The 11,176-nt window shown below is 43.2% G+C and overlaps 1 protein-coding gene across 5 annotated transcripts in view; it reads left to right on the forward strand.

Annotated features, from left to right (window-relative positions):
• LOC102381531 (AP-2 complex subunit alpha-2) overlaps positions 1-11,176 on the forward strand; it is a 62,595-nt gene that overhangs the window by 2,749 nt on the left and 48,670 nt on the right. For all 5 annotated transcript variants that reach the window (XM_025195121.1, XM_025195122.1, XM_025195124.1 and 2 more), the window contains exon 2: positions 265-333. In XM_025195121.1, the coding sequence (XP_025050906.1) occupies positions 265-333 (69 nt within the window). The remainder of the gene's footprint in view (positions 1-264; positions 334-11,176) is intronic.

Here is an 11,176-nt window from a genome sequence, read left to right on the forward strand (position 1 = left end):
CAAGTTGCAGTTGGTCAAGGAGGATTTCTGTTTTAACCATTTCAGCATAGGTTCTTTAAGGATAATGCAATTCCTGTATAAAATTTTCACATTTTATATAACGTGACATTTGCTTTTGTTCTGTGACTTATGTGGAAACACCTGCTGCTTGTACACTTTAGGTGGATGATTGGTGGGGGATAGGGAGCAGGGGAATGTGATGGAATAAATTAGGGAGCTGTTTGAAATGCCAGGCCTTGATGCAGTGTTTCTGCTCTTTTTCAGGCAAAAGCAAAGAAGCAGAGATAAAGAGAATAAACAAAGAACTGGCAAACATTCGGTCAAAATTTAAAGGTAAGTGTGTTTGCCAATATCAAAACTCCACCTTGAAATCAACTCTGGGCTTAATTATTTTCTCTATGTGGCCATCTTTAAATCAGTGGTTTTCACCCTTTTTAGTTATAGAAGCTGTAGAGGGGTGCCTTGACTTGGCATCCCTGCCTGAGAGCCACTGTTATACTGTCTCTGCTTGCCTCCAGTGGTTCTCAATGAGTGCAGTGTTGCATATTCCTGCTTGTATTGGGCTTTTCTGATTTAACTGAAAGCATGTAGGAGCAGAGGTGTAACTAATGAGTTCTGCCCTGTGCCCCTGAAGTTGGCTGGGGGCGGCAGAAGGGAGGGAGGGGGAAGACGGGGAAATGAAGGTAGTCTTACTACCCTGGGCATCCCTGCACTTAGCTCTTTCCACCAGACACTGCCAATGCTTTATTCCTGCCAGAGCCCTTCCCAGTCTGACCCCTTGTGCTCCTGGAAAGAGGGATATGGGACAGTCCCATATCCCACATGTAGGATTGGACTAGGAAGGGCTGCAGAAAAGCATGGGCTCCAGCTGCATCTGCTTCTCGGGAGGTGTGTGAGGCACTTTAACCTGGCCCCAACAGCACCCAGCTTGCAGCATCCTGGCTGCGAACTGCTCTTCTAGATTATGATAATTTATCTTGCATTGTTATCTACTGTAACTTGAATGCCAGGCTCTCTTGTCATCATGGATTGCAGTTGCTCAATCATCTATCAGGTAATTAATCTTAAATCTTGGATTGATATGTGGCTGCATATAACCACTAAACTAGCAGCATATTTCTGTAGAATATATCCTTTTTGGGTTATCTAAGTAACTTAGTGGTTTCAAGCAGCAAACTCAGTGTAATGCCTCTAAACTGAGTGTACCATATCTCTTTAACAGGGCTTGTAATATTGTGTTCAATATAAGGCAGCTTGTCTTCGGTTTTAAGTAGCAGATGATATTTAACTGTCAGTGGGAGTCCTGGAAGTAACTGTTCTGCATCTCAATTTTTTTGTAGTATAAACATGGTGCCTTGTATTTTGGGGGGTTTCTAATGGTAGCTGTGTTGTTTGAGTAAAAAAAAAATAAAAAAATGTTGCTGTGAGGCTGGCTGTTCATGACTAGATGATGTATAACAGGGTGGAGGTTGTTTGGTACAATCTTTCTGGCAAAGCTGTTACTCTAACAATGTCTTCCCCTTCATGGGGTCCTGGTTCTAAATGGAACAAGTGACTATTATTTAAATAGAAACCTGAAGTGTTACCTTGTCTTATTCTTAACATTGGCTCTGAAGTGTGTTTGCATGCATGTCATTGGTTTCTGAAAAGCTGCTGGATTGTTCAAGCCTAATGGATTCAGTTGCCACACTTTTTTTCCTTTGCCCAGGGAAAACGCTTTAAAAAAATCTCATATTAGAAAAAAGGGAGTTCTGTGAAGTGTTTATTTTAAAACCAAACTTTTAATTGGAGATTTTAAACGCTATTCCAAAAAAAAACCCATATTTGAGGGCTATGCAGCTGAAGCTTGAAAAATTTTAATTCTGCATGCAGAACTGGTTGGCCTCCTAAACAAACTAACTGATGTTTATAGTAATTAGTGTTTGAACTTCCTCATTTATGTAAGGTGTTTTTTTTTTTTTTTTTTTTTTTGGGGGGGGGGGGGGGGGGGGGTTTTTTTTTTTTTTCTTTCCTCTCCCGCCCCCCCCCCCCCCCCCCCCAGGCTCTTTTGTGCAACACAGGCATTTATCTTGCATGCAATGGAAATTCAAAAGAAATGAGTAGGGAAGTACCTTCTGAGACGTGCTTTTTTTTCCAAAGGTAAAATCCAAGCAGTAAAAACAAACTTGCCTTAGTTTTCCTAAGGGAAGTAACTAAAACTGTACTATGATCTCCATATAATGGTGAGGAAGTCAGGTACAACTTCACTAGTTATCAGGGGCAACTGGCAAATGTTAATTTTTTTCCCTCTGGGGAAAAACCATTTTATTGCAGGACAAAGTACAGTTGTTCAGATGTACATTGTCCCAGGACCAATTTCATTTTATTTCCTAAAGGTTCATGGGATAAATGCCAACAATTTGTCCTGGGATGTTCCCAGTTCTGTCTGAGCAGTTGGGATTTCACCATTGAATTAGTGACAGAAAAGCAGCACTGAATTCAGCCACCCATTAAACCCTGATTGGAAGGGTGATGTGCATACATGCCAGTCAGGGTTTTTTTTCTGTTGAGGACAAATACAACATTTGGTCCTAGTCTAGCTGGGCATTTGTGCATGCCATGTGTGGTTTGTTTGTTTGTTTGTTTGTTTGTTTGTTTGTTTGTTTGTTTGTTTGTTTGTTTGTTTGTTTGTTTGTTTGTTTGTTTGTTTGTTTGTTTGTTTTGGTTTTTTGGTTTTTTGGTTTTTTTTTTTTTTTTGCCCTCTCTTGTGCTGCAACAGCGTGACTGTTTTGCATGAGTGGGATTTCTGGACACTCTAACAGTCTTTCTGGCGCATTAAACTAAAACTCAAATGTAGCGTAGTTTGGCTTGCCAGGAATTAGTGTCACATCCATGGATTTGTTGCATGCAAACACAAAGGCACTCAGACGTGTAATGAGCCTCTTTGTTCACCAGGTGGTATGGTGACTTTTTTGTAGTTCATCCCTTTGAATTGCTGCTGCTTTTTTTTTTTCTAGTGCCATGTGTTGGCTCCCTGTTCCCACAGCTGCATGGCAGGGCAAGGGGTGTGGGGCTCTGGGGCAGGGCAGGACCATCCCATTCTCCTGCAGAGCTGGCTAGGGACTGGGCTTAATTTAGTTTGAAAACCTACTATGTGCAAACACTAATGTGATGCTCCAAAAGAGACACATTTTTAAATGTTATAAACCTATTTAATTTAATGAGGATTAAACCCTATGATGTGTACAGGCACCTACCGAAACCATCTGTGTTACAATACATGATTAACTGTTAGTGTACTGCCGCCTCAAAGTGGGGAAGAAGAGTAGAGTCTTTCTGGTAATGAATGACAGATTGCTGTCTCCTGTTGATGCTTGTAAAACTTGCTTAGCTCTGTATCTGTAAGCTCTACCTCCTTCAAACTTAACCATATCCACTTCCCCTGAGCTGTCAACATGGATGTTAGCCTGACTTGAAGCTGGCAAGGTTGAAAGTCATTTTTTTTTTTTTCATTTAAAAAAAAATAAAAAATGGCCCACTGGGATAAATCGGATCTGAGCCAGTGAAGTGACTAAACTTAGAGGTATACATTTTAACGGCTTTTTTTTATAATTAAAAAAACCCAAACCAATATTACTTGAAGTGAAATGTCTTGTTGTACTTTAGGAGGGCACACTTTCCTAATGCCCTACCCACTGCACATGATATCTGTAAGACCTGGATGCAGTCTTATATACACGGATAGAGCAGAGCAAACAGGACTTTAGATCATAGGCTGTTAGAAGTTACCTGAAAAAGGATAAAAGCAGATAAAACTCCTTGGACTACAAAAATCTTATGTTCTGATTGTATATATGGCTATCTCTTTACAAAAGAATCCACTTGAATAATGAGCTCAATCGTGGTGTGTTTATAGCTGAAAAACTGGAAAGGAGGAGTTGCTGTAGATCTAGGCTTACATTCTATGAGATGGGTAAACATGCTGTAATAGTATATAGTACTTTAGTTACTGAGATTTACAGCCGTGAGGATTTTCAAGGAGAATTCTAGAAAAGCTGAGAGCTTAATTGGCAAGATATGGCAGACAGCTTCCCATTTTAGCTGAGGTATTAGCTTCTCTTTTGATCATAAGGTAAAAGACATGATGATTTTCCTGTGTGTGTGTGTTTGTTTGTTTGTTTTTCTTTTTTTTTTTTTTTTTTTTTAAGTAGGAGCTCAAGTTTGCTATAGTGGTTGTGCATAGCTTGTCCAGAGTAGCTATGTAGAGTTTCTCCATATACAGTTGTCAGTACATGGTTCAGCCTGAAATGTTGGATTTTTTTTTTTTTCTTCTTTAATAGCTGCAGGTGAACACCATCAGTGGTGTGGCTCTAAAATGCAGTGTCCTGCAGATTCTGTGGATCCATTTGAGTAAGCGAAGGATTAAAGCATGTAACTTAGTCTGGGCCTCTTTTTGTTAGTGGAATCTGAAATTCATCGGAGATGTGCTTGACGCCTTTCAATGAGATTTTTGGAGAAGAGATTATATTCCATGTGCTTCTCTCCTACTTTGTGTAATGAACACTATCTTAACGTCTTCAGAGGAAAATACCTCGCTTTCTTGCTAGTTTTCAGAGCTAAAAGCACCAGCATTTCTCATAAATCTAAAATTAATCCAAAAAACTCCTTGGGTCAGGATTATGTAAAGGAAGGAATTAATTACAGATCTGGGTTCTTTTTAATATAAAAAGTGTTCAAGCATTTTTTTTTTTTTTTTAAATAAAAAGTGATCGTGATAACGTTCCTCACTGGACTTTATGGTGTATCTAGTACCTGTGGATGAAATTGATTGGGAGGTTTGGGGGATTCCTGGGTAGGAAGTGATGTCACTCTTGTGCTTTTCACTCTTCTGATGGACAGCCTGTCTCCTAAGTGGAAGGTGCTACTGAATTATTGTAGAGAGACACTTTTCAAAACATGGAATAAGCTTCTACAAATGAATTTTAAATTTCATTTCACTCTAGGCTTTTATGTTTTTCCGATTAAGTTATGTGAGCTGTCTGCTACCAGAAGAGCATGATAATGTCAAGTATAGGTGAGGCTTGATCCATTACTCTTACAATATAAGTACCAAAGCCTTTGTGTCGTATTGGTGGTAAGAGCCAGTGGCAAGACCTTGAGAGGGAGCCTGAAGTATTCAGTTGTACAGTAAGTCCCATTTCCCTCTTTCCACCCTGCCACCACATGCACACGCTTGTTTCTGTTCGTCTCTTAGTAGTACTCTTCAGACTTTACCAGAAAACCGTAATGGACTTTCCTGAGGTGGAGTAAACACATAGGACATGAAGGTCTCAATTCATGGCTTCCATGTCCCCAGTGTCAGTTTGCAATGGGCTTCCTTGTGGCTGACAAAGTCCATGGTTGACACGTCTGTACCCTTCAGCTGGGGCGCTGTTCAATGTGCAGCCTTCACAATAGTGATTAATCTAATACCATAGATATCCATCTGAAAATATCGTTGAATCTAGTACTATGTAGGAGTATTTGTAGCCTTTAACCTTAAAAGGAAAAATGATGTAAATGTCATGAGTAAGTGCTTTGCAAGGAAGGGTGGTGGTTTGTTTTGTTTTTTTCCTTTTCTTCCTTTCCTTTTGGGTGACCACAGACATTTCCCCATCCATACTGAATTTAACTAGGCCACACATGACAGTTTTTCTGCAGGTCCCAAGGATAGCTCCCTATGACTGAAGACCACAAACTTCAACCCCAAATAGGGGTGTGCTGACATACTGATATTGAGCCCTACAACAGGTAGTCCTGTAAGGTAGGGGAGTTGATGTAAATTCCTTGATATTTGGCCAAGTTTCATGGTCTAGAGAGAGAGCAGTGAACTGAATCTAGCTCTGCAGCATTCCTAAATAATTCCCTAACAACTAGCAATCAGGTAGTATTTTGTGCCAACCTGTCATCCACTTTTTGGAAGTAAAAGTGGCAGACCTTGCTAGGGAAGCCTAGGTACAAACCTGTTTCCTTTTAGGACACCTTTTGTATGACTGAATAATAGCTTGTCCAATGTCGCAGGTAATCTCTAGCCAGCTATCAAATGTCAGAAAGGATCTAGAAAATGAAAATCTAGGCAAGAATATTAATGCTCTATAAGGAGTTGGCAACATTTTGCAGCAAGGGACCACTTTTTTAGCAGCGCTTAGTTCTGAGCTCCAGTTGCTTCCAGTACAGCTTATGCAACTGCCCCTGGACCCACGGCCCTGGTACTGCTACCCCTTGCAGTGCCACTGCTGCTGCTTCCTTGCTCCCTTGCAGTGCATGGGCAAAGCCCCCTGCCACTGAAACACCACAGAATACCCTCCCACTTCTGTCCCCCCTCCCCACCCATAGGCTGTATTTAAATGTCCCTTCAAGCTGTAAGCTGCTGACCTCTTCAGTTCTGTTTGCTCTGACATCCAGTGCTTGGAAGATGTTTCTCAGGTCTGTTACCCTCCAATGTACCACATGTATAGTGTACTCCATTATCTTCAAAGCCTAGGGACTAAAGAAAGGAACCCTGTGTTAGGTAATGCTTATCAGCACAGGCTGTGGTTTGCACTCTTATTTAATGCTCCTCTTGTTTATCAGAGTATCTTATGCCTCTGACAACACTTAACATTGACAACCTAGTTCATTGAAGACTGTGTTAAGGTTCCTTTAAATAATCAAGTGTAGGAGATGAAAGTCTTCTGTTTTGAAGGGGTGGACTGGTCTGATCAGCTTGTACAGTATCCGTTCCCAAAGTCTTTAAGAATCAGTAAATATGAACTTTAAGGTGCCTCAAAAATAGAATATCAGGTTTTTTTTTTTTTGTTTTGTTTTGTTTTTTTTGAGGACCTACTTCTGTCAAAACATTATTAAGCAATAATACAAACTTTAAGGGGGGGAAGGAACTTCATATTGTCTGCTGCAAAGTTACTGGGAATCTTGTGTAATTGCTTTACATGTGTCGACACTGTTCAGTAATCTGATAGTAGAAAAAGGAAAATTTTATAGAATAGAACTGTCCTTTCATAAAAGCATTGGGAGAAGCTGATAAATCTACATCTGAGGCTAGGCCTGGAGGGGGTCAGCTTTTTAAATGCTAGTGGAACAATGCCATCTGCAAAAGAGGTGTTTGGAGACTTAAACACTTCAGGATGTGGAAACCTGTCTTCTGGTCTGTACAGGGTAACCATCATCAGATTGTCTTCAGCTCTAAGAATTGAATGGATATTAACACTGAGATCTAAGCAGAGTCCAAATGTCTTTTCATTTCTGTTTCTTTCTGGAGGCATAACCTGTACTTGAACCTTTTATTCTGACTTCAGTACCTCATTCAACATTCACTTAAAAAAAAATGGCAGCAGCTTATCAGCCTGGACTGAGGGGTAAATCCTAGACTGATAGGTAAAATGAGGGGACTTCCTGTTTTTGTTTGTTTGTTTGTTTGTTTTCAAAGCAGCAAAGTAGTCTGAAGAGGTGATATTCTCTCTGAGAATATCAGGTTTCTGTACTATAGCATTCTTATTTTAAGTGCATCTTGGCTAATGGAAGCTTATGAGGGGAGGGGGGGAACTCCTCTCCTAGGGCTAAAATCTGACATGTATCAGTCGATCTTCCACTGTTAAGTTATTAAAAAAACAAAACAAAAAAAACCAAAAACAAACCACTTTGCTGTCAGGCAGCAACTTTTAACAGATGGCTGTTTTACTCAGCTGACTGTCATTCCTTCCTGAAACTGGAGGCATTGAGCTGGAGTTGAGTAGCTGGGAGGCAGACTAGCTTTTTTTGGTAGGGTAGGTTGTAGATCTGAAACTTTGCCCCAGAGCAGCCTGCAGTCTAAATTATTTTTAGACATCTGCAATCTGAATGTTTTCTCTCTCCTCTATGGATATTTCCAGAGGTGAGCAGGCTTTTTGGGACCAAAATCACATAGGCTTGGAGCCTACTTTCATGTAGGCTCCAGCTTTGTTTTTATTTTATTTTACTTTTTAATTTCATCACACTAAATTAGCCTTACTTGCTTGAGAAAAGATGAGCTTGATTCTGAGTACAAAGCTGTAATGGTTATAGTAGGTGATATAGACTTGTCATTTGCAGGTCATGTTGGGGACATAAAAGGCTGCATGGTAAACCCTCTAAGAAATGTAACTTCTGAGCAATCACAATCTGTCCTTTCAGCCTTTTTTGAGGGCCAACCTCTGCATAGTGCTTCCATATGCCACAGGCATCAATTAACATCCCCAGGGATCCTAGACCAAACATGTGATTGCATTGTCTGTAGTTCTGTACTACAAGTCAGAGGCCAGAACTGCTATAGTTGCTCTTTTTTTAAAATTGCCAGAGTCAGCAGAGTTGTTTACTCAGGCAGAGTCTCTAGATGTTAATCCTCTTGTTCACACAATATATTGAAAAACAAGCAGACTCTTTGTTTGTGCAAAGAAAGTCTATTAATTACCAGTATCCAGGGAAGTGCTGCAGGTGGCTTTTAGAACAGACAGCAGTAATTACTGTAAACGATAACAGATAATAAACACGGAAAATAATATGAATTGTGTTGACCACTGGAGTTGTTTTAAACATAGCTTATGGATTTAACTGAGCTTTAACATCTTTGAGCAGCTTCTGTATCTCTCTGCGCCTTTTCACTAGAGCAGCTCTACCTTGTAACCTTACTGCAGCACTTGATGAAATGAGGGAAGGTTTTACTAATGTATTGAAATAGAAGAGGAGTTTGAGTGACTCACTGTCATAAGGATATACACTGTGAACTAGCTAAGACTTTTAATGCTGATGCTGGTACAGGGGTGGGCAATTATTTGGGCCTGCAGGCCACATAAACAGTTTTTGGGATGTCATGGGCTGGTCAGCATCTTCCCCCATCTGCAACAGCCTGGAGCCTGCACGCTGTTGTTGTCATCAAGCTGAGCCTGGCATTGGCTTACTCCATGCACACTTTGGACTTGCCCCAGCCACACTGGACTGGCTTCAGACCAGCTGGGTCCCACATGTACAGCCCCAAGCCTGGCCCGTCCTGTGCTTGCTGCAGACCAGCCTGCCCATAATGAGCCGCGACAGCAGCTGGGCAAAAGCTGCTGGGTGCAGGTGAAAAGTGGCCACCTTCCCCTTGCTGCAGCTGCCCAGAGCCTGCACCTGGGCTACCCTACAGCTCCTCCCCACTGCTCCACTGGACGGCCTGGAGTTGGCTCTGGTTGCAGTGGTGATGGTGGTAGAGAGAGGAGCCACAGGGCAGCCCAGAAATGGGCTCTGGGCGGCTATGACAAGAAGGGCTTGGCAGCAGTGAGGGGGAGGTGGCTGCTTTTCCCGCTGTGTCCAGTAGTAGCTTCTGTCTGGCTGCTGCCTCTGCTTATTGTGGGCGGGTTGGTTCTGAGCTGGTGTGGGGCAGGCTGGGCCAGAGCCAGTACTGCGTGCAGGTCCCCACCAGTCTCCACGGGGATGGGTCTGGTGGTGGCAGTAACTGGAAGCTGCTGCCGCTGCCTGAACTGCCTACAAATGGAGTCCAGCCTCAGGGTGCCTGGTGGTGTTGGACATGCCACAGGCTGGATGGTGCCTGGTTCAGGTGGCTAAAAGCTAAAAGCTACAGTATAAAAATGTGGAGCTGTTGTGACTAGAAGTTGCCCTGCTCCCTTCTGGAAGAACAAGAACTGAGATCTTCTGGAGGTACTGAGTAGTGTTGTGCAAAACAGCTATGATTCAATTCAGTTTCAGAGGAGAGAGTTTCGTTTTAGCCAAATCTGTTTTGAACAGGCCGCAAGGAAAGCTTTGCACAGCCCTACCCAGCTGGGTGGTGCTGGGGGCTGCAGGGTTCCAGCGGGGAGCAGGATGAGGCCATGGGTGGCTCATCTAGGGGAGGGGAAAGGCTGCTGCCCTCTGTGCAGGGGAGGAGACCCCTGCGTGGATTTCTGATCCTTGTCACGGTGTTCACGGGGCAGGGAAGCAGCGCAGAGCAAGTGTGCTGATCCCTGCTGTGTGACTGCTCCACAGGGAGCAGAGATCTGCGCTCGGGGTCTCCTTGCTGCCACTACCTGCCTTGCGTTGCCCCAGCAACATGGGGCTTCACAAGGCAAGCAGGAGACGCCAGCGCGGGGTCTCTGTTCCCTGTGGAGCCAGGTTGAGCAACAGGGATTCCCCAGCTCTTCCTGGGGGGTGCAGGCCCCCGGACATGTGCGTTGGGTTTCAGCAGGCAGCTGCTGCAGGCTGGGGCCAGTGGCAGTACTGCAGTCTTCCCAGCACTCAGCACAGGCTGTCAAGCGGCTGCTGCTGGCCCCAGCCTGCAGCTGCAGCTTGCTGAACCCTGCATGCAGATCGGGGGCCCTGTGCTGCCCGCACTGCCCCCCCACCTCAAAGAGCTGCAGGAAGTGATCAGAGAGCTGGGGAATCTAACCAGGAGCTAGATGTCGATATCGGAGCAGTCCTCCCCCTTTTCCCTCCCTCTTCTTAGTTTTTGTTTCCCTGCAAGCCCAGTTCCGAAACACCGAAATTCTCCAAAACATTTCCAAAAAATGTTTTGGAGCTTTCTGTTCCGATTTCAGATTTGGTGTTTTGGATGCTGAAACAGCTGCCAAAATTTTGCACAGCCCTAGTGCTGAGTGTCTACAGTGCAACACTTGCTTCCGATGCGGTAGTGCAGAACACTCTGAATTGGGTTCTTGGTGCATTTAGTTGCATCACATCTGCTCCAGGCACCCACAGTTTACACCCAATGCAACTGTTTAGTCTGAGTGACTCCTGACAAGGAAGTCTGCTAGAGGTGTTCTCCTATGTGACACTGTTTAACTATGAAACCATGCTTTTTCTCTCTGCATATGACATCCCATAACTGTGGGTTCTGTTTATCAGCCCTGTTAGAAGTGACAATATTGGAACCTCTAGACCGTTTTTTCCACTCCAAAATGGAGTTTCTTTATTTGATCTAATAAAAGAGATCAAATCTCCCCAAATAGTTAGAAAAATTTATTCTTTACAAGCTTTTAGGTAAGAACACCCTTCCTTTTATACCCGACAGCTTGCAAAGAGCATTTTTTTTTCCAACTATTGAGTTGGTCTAATAAAAGATATCATACTTACCCAAAGAAGGGAGGAGGCTCTTCTCAGCCAGACTGGCTGACCTGCTCCACCGGGCTTTAAACTAAGCCCGCTGGGGGACGGGGGGACTACCGCCACTGCTGGC

This window comes from Alligator sinensis, unplaced genomic scaffold (genome assembly GCF_000455745.1).
Source record: "Alligator sinensis unplaced genomic scaffold, ASM45574v1 scaffold826_1, whole genome shotgun sequence".
Lineage (NCBI taxonomy): Eukaryota > Metazoa > Chordata > Crocodylia > Alligatoridae > Alligator > Alligator sinensis.